Source organism: Microchirus variegatus (genome assembly GCF_963457635.1).
Source record: "Microchirus variegatus genome assembly, chromosome: 14".
Lineage (NCBI taxonomy): Eukaryota > Metazoa > Chordata > Actinopteri > Pleuronectiformes > Soleidae > Microchirus > Microchirus variegatus.
Genome location: NC_139815.1, coordinates 10,413,927 through 10,422,671, shown reverse-complemented (window position 1 = coordinate 10,422,671; position 8,745 = coordinate 10,413,927). Strand labels below are relative to the sequence as shown.

The following is an 8,745-nucleotide window of genomic DNA, read 5'->3' as shown; positions in this document are numbered from 1 at the left end:
AGTGACTGTTTTCTTATATAAATGAAAACATTGTTTTCTCGGGCTAAAAGGATGTGTGTGTGGGTGCTTAACAAATTAAAACAACAGAATTTCTGTGTGATCTATAGTTCACCTTTATGTTTTTGTTTTTTTTTCTTGTTTTTTTTTTAAATCATCTCAGTATTTTGTACTTCCACTAAAAGAAACAAAACAAAACTGTTGTCTCACCTGAGCCCGAAACTGTCGTGCTGACATCATGTCCCTGAGGCCTGAGGTGATGGGAGCTTCACACAGTCAGGCGGACATCAGTCATAAAGCAAAATGAAGGGGTTGGTGTGATAACAGCGTTGTCTCCTCAGTCCCGGCACCATTGCTCTGGCCACTTACATTTCCGTCAAGGCAAAAGCAGCACCAGAGAGCACTGATGGAGTTGTGAGCCCTGCTCAGGGTTCAAGACACAAGCAGGTTTCTCTTTCCTTTTAATCTGATTAAAAGGATTGAAAAAGCTCAACAGCACGAATGGACTGGAAAAGTCTACAGACACAGAAAATCTATTACAGTGGAGGAAAAGCTGTTTGTATTACAGAAGGCCAAGACTAAACCTCTTATAATAGACAGGAATAGAACAAGCAGCAAGTGATTCAGTAATCCAGTCTGCCGATTTGCATTTTATTGGTTGGATTTCACTAAATGTCTGTTAAAAGGCCTTTTGTATAGATTAGAGATTTTGTTCAGTTAATAAACTGATATGTTTTCATATGTCAACCTATACCGCACTATCCTCAGTGCGGTATAGGTTAAATTGAAATGTAGTAGACTAGGCAAGTTCATTTGTAATAAATCCAGATGTAGAAATCATAATTAAATCATGTCTGAGAGCTGATGTACAGGTTAATTTATGACACATACTTTGTGTTAACACGAATCCCTCTATAAGACCATGTGCTTCATCCCTGTAATTTTTTTAAAATAAAAAAGAACACAGAATTCACTAAAAGGAATATTCAATCATAGCCTTTATAAAACTGTAAATACCAAAGCAATATTGAAAAAAATACTCTATTTGTTATCAGTGGTAAATAAATACCTGTAATCACAATTTAGTAGACATTGTAAGAAACTACTAGCCAACAAGTTTCCTATTAAAGCTTACAGACCATGTAAGCTTCTTTTTTTTGTATTATTATTATTATTATTCGTATTATTATTAATAACACTACTACTAATAATAATAACACTACTACTACTACTACTACTGCTACTACTACTAATAATAATAATAATAATAATAATAAAGTAACGACTAATACTTTTTAAATTAAGCTCAAATAATAAGAAAAGGCAGTTGAAGAATGTTTTGCATGGACAGTTTGTTTAAATTCCCTTTCACATCCGGTGCTACCCAATATTCCCTCCGACGTTTGATTGAATCGTCCGCTTTTGTTCCGGCCTTCTTACTAACTGGAGTAAACATGGCGGCAGAGGGAGACGTCGACTTGGACCTTGAAGCCGAGGAAAACTGCACTGGGAAACCGGCAGAGAAGCCCCGGAAACATGACAGCGGAGCCGCGGATCTGGAGAGAGTCACTGACTATGCGGAGGAGAAGGAAATATCCAGCTCGGATTTAGAAACGGTGAGAGCTTCGGGCTAACGCTAGCCGGGGGAACATGCGGCCACTCCTGCCGTCAGTGTCTGCTCATCATCCCTCTGACACCGACCCACGTGAAGAGTTCAGCTCTACTTACTTATTCTATAAATCAGCTCATTACCTTTAATGTATTTAATGCTTGCTAAATTGTGGCTAACGTTTGCCTTGAAATTGCGTGATAAATAATTAGCTCAGTGGCTAATTAACTGGCTAAACCTCATCACGATTATTTCAATTAATCGACATATTTGTTCAAGCACATTCATGAACTTTCTCGTTATTCATCAGTGTTTATGTACATATAGGTATGATATATAGATAGATTAATCGATCGAGGATCAATCCAAACAACAACTATCCACATTTGAGTTGCTATATCATATGTCACACAGCTAACACTTTTCCAATGATCTGCTCTCTGATAATTCAGGTCAATTATTATTCATTAAACATATATGTGTGTCGTATTTTAATGTAGTGTTAATGAACAAAACATGGGTTTGATGTTTTTTTTAAACCTAAAATAATTTTTCATCACCTTGTTAGAAAAAAATTGACAGCCTCCATAAAGCAAGGCCTTTCCCTTACATACAAACAATATCCTTAAAATAAGGCAAAGTGGATGAAGTGACTTTTATGTTGAAAGTGATTATTCGTTTCAATTGTTGGTGAACAACAACATGCAATGACTGCAATTTAATCATATTTTTAATCTTATCAGATGGTTTTATGTTCTGTAAAAATTTAATGCAAGTTGGAAAAGATTGTTATATGCACATTTTGTCATTAAACTGGTTTACTTGTTAGATCTGTCTTGATCATGTACACTCAGATCTGAGTTCTGAAAATGAAGCAGTGCCTCAGTGTGTAATTCCTCTGAGACAAGTTAATATTCTTCTTGAAACCAAGACAAATAAATTAATAACATGTCTCTTCTTTCAGGCTATGTCAGTGATTGGCGACAGAAGGTCACGTGAACAAAAAGCCAAACAAGAAAGGTGAGATCAGTGTTGACCCAGCTCTGCCTTTACACATCAAACAGAGAGTCTGTGCAACAGCAGCATCAACTCCCTGATTCTTACTCTTGGATGTAAAGATTTTAAATATGTGTCTTGTTTTTTTTAATGCTTTCAGAGAAAAAGAGTTGGCCAAAGTCACAATCAAGAAAGAGGATGTAGAACTAATTGTAAGTTGTTGTTTTTTTTTGCTCAGTTTCTGTTTTTAATTTTGTTTGCCAATGCATGGCCAAAAGTTTATGGACATCAGGACATTTAATACTGAATGAAAATCATAGGTGTTGTTTCTCCAGCTACAAAAGCCTATTTATAACCTGCTAGATGCTGCAATGTATCTGTAGGTAAAATTGAATTCAATTCAATTTACACAAAAAAGTTTTAAGATTGTATTAGAGAGAAAAAAAATGCCGTCTCTGACTATTAGCAGTTATTTGACACCTATACATTCAAGGTGCCTGTGTTATTGAAGGATATTGTTCAGTCTCTATTACTTGGTGTCACTTAACAATGTAAAAAAAACATGTCTCACTTTAGTTTATTGATCACAGACGTTCAAACGCAACAATCAAACAACACAAGTAAGTTAAAATAGGAGGACAGAGAGAAAACAAAAGAAAGAGGGCTTTGGCGCTGCCACAGGAAAGGCTCTATATCCCCTGCTTTATTGACATGATATCAGCACATCCAAGAGCAGCTGTTGACCTGGAGTGAGTGGCTTCAAGAGTTCTGTCTGTTACACAGGTGCCAGGCCATTGAGACATTTACAAAGCAAGTAATACAATCTTAAGGATCCCCTATTGTGCAAAATCAACTTTTTAATCTTTTAGTACTTATATTTGGGACTCAGTGGGCCATACCAGTCCCCAAAATGTGAAAAAACAAGACTCAGTCATGTTTTAGTGGTTCCACTTTGTGTAAGTATAGGCGATAAAACGCACGACGTTTACACCTCCCGACCAAGTGACGACAGTGCGGACATTTCACCGTGAATGTTGGCACCCCGCCAGGCAGAGTACTTCACAGCTCCACCGTAGCTCCCCCTTGTCCCTGTGAAATACGAGAGTGCAGGCAAGGAGGAAGAGTGGCTGCACAGCGGAGCACAGTGTTTTACACAAACTTCCAGCCTCAGAGGATGTTTGTGTCCAGAGGATATATTTTATTTATGAAAAAAATGTTCACACGCTTCCCCTGGAAGCAGTGGATGTGTGTTTACCTGGGTCTCATTCACATGTAAATGACCAGGCACAAAACCGAGCGTTCTGAAAAAGGCTGTTTTGGCAGGTTATTGAACTGCTATTGTGCTTCATCCTTATGATATTTTGACTAAAGCATGACACAGACATGTTCATTAGGGCACCAGGACCTAGTTTAACTTGGGTTAATAGGGTAGAATATGGGACCTTTAAAATTAATCCTAAAATAGACGGGGGCCAGTGTAAAGAGGCCATCAAAATGCAACCTGTAACCATGATCGAGACCAATTTACAATAGTTGATTTGAAACTATAATGGAGTCTTGATTCACCCTCTCAAAGTCTTTCAAGGCAAGGTAGGAAATGAGCCTTATTTGGAAGAAGCTTGTTTTTACTACTGAGTGTAGGTTTTCAAGTTTAAATGTGCTGTCCATAATCACACTGATTCCTTTCATTTGTGTGACAGAATGGCACTGTCCTAACCTTCTGAAAGGTCATGTTGTCCTAATAAAAAATAATTTCATTTTACTTTTTGTGAAAGCATATCTGTATGTCTCTGAGACAGTCTGGCTGAGACTGGAAGCTGGGCTGTTTGACAGTAAGGGAAGATTATAGTATCTGTAAATCATCAGCAAAAAATGGAAGGTGATGTTGTATTTAAAAATAAATCCCAAGTGGAGCAGGTACAGTGAGAGAAGGATAATAGGATTTTAACCAATTAAGGGCTGTGCCACACACAAGGCGAGACCAAAGAATGTTAACTACTTTATCAAAGGCTTTAGTTAAGTTAAAACACTACTGCAGCCTGTCCGCGCTCATGTTTAGCTTTTAGCATTTGTATGTGAATCCCTGCTTTATAGTTCTGAATAGGTAGTTAAGTTTTTAAACATGAGGGCTTACTTTACTGCAATTTTATCATTTATAACATTGAAGTTATTAATTCAATATAATGGATCAACAGTGTAATCATGAATGGTCTTTAAAAAATTTAACTTTCCTTGAATTTCTCTGATACAAATGTTAATTTTCCTTGAGGACAGGATCATCTTTTTGTATTTTACACAAGTGATTAATGACGCGTGAAACTAATTTGTGTCAGTATTGTATTTTCCCAATGAGGTTGCTAATGTAATTATTTACCATTTGTCATAGTAACAGCTTAAATTCTTTTGATGGTTTGCAGATGTCAGAGATGGAGATTTCGAGGGTTGTAGCAGAGCGCAGTCTGAGGGAACACATGGGGAATGTGGTCGAGGCTCTGGTGGCTCTCACCAATTGAACAGCTTTCTCAAAAAATTGACTCTTTCTTCATTGAGGTTGAACTGTGGCTTCTACCCATTTTTTTTTCTTTTTTAAAATAAAGTTTGACATTTGACCCACCTTTTCTCTACCTGTGATTTAAATCATGGAATCATGAACATGTTATAAAAATGAAAATACAGATTTTATTTGCAAACAAATCAATACATGATTTACCAATACCTGTACTTTCACAAAAGTAGATATTAAAAAGAAAATCAACACAAATCTGCCACATTTTATATTTACAAACGGTGTTTTGTCTCAAACTCGACAAGACTGGGGTGATGTGGCTCAAAAACCTGAATAACGTACATCAAGTTATTTTACACATCCACAAACCAAAAACGAGCTGAATGTTTGTGCACCTTTTAGGTAGATGTGCAGGAAGAGACGCTACATCCTTGAAATCAGGAGGGTGCAGCGAAGTTTCAATAGTCTCTAAAGCTGCAGCATTGGCCCGATGAAATCAGTTCCACGCTCTTATGTCTTCCTCTTCTTCACTGTGGGCCGGTCAAACACGTCCCTCACTCCTGCTGCCTTCTGCTTAAAGAACTTGCTGTTCTGAGCACTCTCCTGGGCCCAGGCAGAGTCGAATGATGTGGTGTCCTGGTCCACCAGGTGGGTGTACTTGGTGCGACCAGACCTACCAAAGTTTTTCACCTTAAGGGAAAATAGGATAAAGTCAAATCAGAGTTGTACATATTAAATGTATACTACACATTCATTTAAAAAAAGAAAAAAGGTGAGCAGCACCATGGAAAAATTAGGGTGATGTTCATTTTAAGCAGCTAATGTGGCAGGTTAAGCCATATTCTGTGTTTTTCCCCTTAATTTCTCATACAAAGTGTAAATGTGGAAATTGTTTAGCAGCAAACACGTACCCCTTTTCCCCCACTACTTTAAATAAACACATTTGATATTGTGTTACATGTGTAACTTCACTGCAACCACATTCTGTTGATCAGACTAGGGATATAACATGCAACTTGCAATACAGCAGATGAATGATCAGTAAAAAAAAACAAAAAAACAGCTGACCTGCATGACTTTAGGTAAGATGGTTTTGTTGAAGTGATCCTCCAGAGTAGGTGCGCTGAAATCTCTCTTGTACACATCATCCTCTTCGTCCTGTAACAGAAACCATGTGTTTACATGAGTTAGAGAAAAACGATGGTTTGCTGTCCATAGCACTTTCAACCGGAGCAATTTTAGTCAGATTTAGACATTAAATGAGAAAGCAACAGACCACAAACATGGAGTAACCCTAACTAATGAATACACATTTATTGATGGTTCATCGAGGAGAACGAGTTGTAAGATAAAATCTGGGAACCATAAGGCTGTAGATCAAACTGAAGCCACCGTAAGCGTTCACCACAGCGTTGACTTACCATAAAGAAGGCTCCTCTGTGGTAGTACTTCTGGAGGAACTTGTATTTGCCTTTGGAGGCTTTGTTGGTGATAAGTTTGCCACTGTTGCGCAGCTCAGCCCGACGCTCCTCCTCTGTCAAGTTGTGGAATCTCTCAATTTCACTCTTCTCCTTCTCCATGCTGAGGGCAAACACCACATATTAGCCAACACTGTGACAACTGCAGTGCTACAAAATACTAGTACTGATTTAATACAGTCAAATAAATGTTTACTCACGCTTCTCTGGCCTCTCTGTCCCTCTTGATGCGTTTCAGCTCTCGTACTTTCCAGGCTTCAAATTCTTCCTCCTCATTCTCATCATCTGTGTCCAGGGCATCCAGTGCAGCCTGTGAGCGCCTGTTCTCCTCAAACTCCTTCTTAGCCTCCTCCTCCACAATCTTGAGTGTGTAGCGCCGTCGATCTTCAACTTGCTTCTTGGCCTCGGCCTCCAGCTCTCTTTGCTTCAGCTCCTCTGCTTCACGCTCTGCCACGGTGATTCTGTCCTTTCTGTGAAACGGAAAAGAAACTTACTACCTTTCACAAATGGTTTTATTGTTACATTGCTTCGCAAGAAAAAAAAACACAACAAATTGGAATTTGTTTTTAATTCATACTTGCGAATGAAGACCGGCTTGAGTCGTGGCTCTGCTTCATCCTCGCTGTCTGTGTACTCTTCATATTCTGACTCGGACTCTGACTCTTCCCCTGACTTCCCTTCCTCCTCCACCTCCATTACCTCCATATCCTCATTCTTTCGTTCTACTGCACGCTGTCGCATCATCGATCGTCTTCTTTCAATTTCCTGCAAAGAAGGACAAACTCTGTTAAACTAACTATATATTTGATAATATGATGTAAAAATAAAACATCACTAAAACAACAAAGATCCCAACCTCATCGTCTACTTCTTCCTCTTCCTCCTCTTCTTCCTCACTACTCTCTTCACGCTCTGGGTGCCATGTGCCTTCATCGGAGTCCTCGCTGCTCTCAGCAACAACTTCAGGTTCTACAATTTGTCTGTGTCTTGCAAGTCTGAGGAGAAAGACGTGAATATGAAGGGATCAACATAGAATTTTAGCAACAAAAAATTGCATGCTCATACCAGTCATATTCAATCATGTACGTACCTCTCCTCCACATCCTCAGACACACGGTTGAGCAAACGCTTTAAACGTGGGTCAGATACATCTTCTTCCTCCAGCTCCACCTCTTGCTCCGCTTCCTTTCCTTTCTTTGGAAACTGGAAATCCTCTTCTTCCTCGTCTGATGACTCCATTGGGGCATAGTCAGGTCGTTTACCTGATACATACCTCTTCACCTTGACCTTCTCCATGGAGAGCTCACCTGGAAATTGAAGAGACAGGAGTTATGCGATGGATTGTCACTAGTTCACACAAATCATTAAAATATCCGATTGACTGTGTTCAAAGTGTAACTGAGGTACTGCTATGCTTAATTTTGAAACTGTTCGCTACAAGCTCTTTCTGGAAATGCTGAAGAAAAATGTGGATAACGAAAGAGGCAATATCCCCCATAATCGAATAAAACATTTAGGAGAATGGAGGTATTATTCCTCCTTGACGTTACAGTAAATTAGGAAAAAACAACAACCAATTTAATAACATGAGTAAGTATCTGATTATGTAACTACCACTGCCCCACACCTCAATAACTGGTGATAGACTACATTATTAAATACTAGGGAAAAAAAATATTAATACAACGTTAGCTACAGCGCTACTAGCTGCTAGCTTAGCACACGGTCAGTTGCCTGCTAAACGTTCTCTTACCTTTCTCATTCCGGATTGGGACAGCCCCAGCCGTCGACTGGATCGGCGGCAGCTTCATGTTGACGGATTCGTGACTAGACATGATTGTCTGGTCGACGGCACCAGCTAAATACAAATAAAAACGAGTATTTTGATGGACACAAGTTAGATTCTTGTCGACTCTTCAGCGAAACGGAAGCAGCTTATCAGAACACGTAAAGGGACAGGAAGAGGATTTGTTCCGACCAGACACAATAAATGGTTCCGCACTTCTCGATCTACTCCCCACCTTTTTAATGTTTTTTCTTCTTCTTATGTGTGTGTTTAAAGGCAGCTTGCATCCATTATGTTGTTATTTCAAATTCCGGAGGTAGGAAACTCGTACACTACACAGTTTGCTTATTCCTGCTGCTCTATTAACGTTTAA

General features: G+C 38.9%; 2 protein-coding genes across 2 annotated transcripts; one reads left to right on the top strand and one right to left on the bottom strand.

The window, feature by feature from the left end:
• The first annotated feature begins 1,434 nt into the window (after window positions 1–1,434).
• Window positions 1,435–5,216, top strand: hypk (huntingtin interacting protein K). Its single transcript, XM_083901258.1, has 4 exons — window positions 1,435–1,613; window positions 2,571–2,626; window positions 2,763–2,814; window positions 5,020–5,216. Exons 1-4 carry the CDS (start codon window positions 1,452–1,454, stop codon window positions 5,113–5,115), a joined length of 366 nt encoding a protein of 121 aa, XP_083757384.1. The 5' UTR covers window positions 1,435–1,451; the 3' UTR covers window positions 5,116–5,216.
• A 153-nt stretch (window positions 5,217–5,369) lies between these two features.
• On the bottom strand, window positions 5,370–8,505 carry mfap1 (microfibril associated protein 1). Its single transcript, XM_083900399.1, has 8 exons — window positions 8,340–8,505; window positions 7,677–7,893; window positions 7,443–7,581; window positions 7,164–7,351; window positions 6,787–7,056; window positions 6,530–6,689; window positions 6,177–6,266; window positions 5,370–5,798 (listed from the first exon to the last, which is right to left on the bottom strand). The coding sequence occupies exons 1-8, from the start codon at window positions 8,419–8,421 to the stop codon at window positions 5,619–5,621; spliced, it is 1,326 nt and encodes a 441-aa protein (XP_083756525.1). The 5' UTR covers window positions 8,422–8,505; the 3' UTR covers window positions 5,370–5,618.
• Between the last annotated feature and the right edge of the window lie 240 nt (window positions 8,506–8,745).

Coding starts and splice junctions, on each gene's coding strand:
- hypk (XM_083901258.1), top strand. CDS start 1,452: ATGGCGGCAGAGGGAGACGTCGACTTGGACCTTGAAGCCGAGGAAAAC. Junction 1,614..2,570: donor CCAGCTCGGATTTAGAAACG/GTGAGAGCTTCG, acceptor CTCTTCTTTCAG/GCTATGTCAGTGATTGGCGA. Junction 2,815..5,019: donor AAGAGGATGTAGAACTAATT/GTAAGTTGTTGT, acceptor GATGGTTTGCAG/ATGTCAGAGATGGAGATTTC.
- mfap1 (XM_083900399.1), bottom strand. CDS start 8,421: ATGTCTAGTCACGAATCCGTCAACATGAAGCTGCCGCCGATCCAGTCG. Junction 7,894..8,339: donor CCCAATCCGGAATGAGAAAG/GTAAGAGAACGT, acceptor TTCAATTTCCAG/GTGAGCTCTCCATGGAGAAG. Junction 5,799..6,176: donor TCTTACCTAAAGTCATGCAG/GTCAGCTGTTTT, acceptor TTTTCCCTTAAG/GTGAAAAACTTTGGTAGGTC.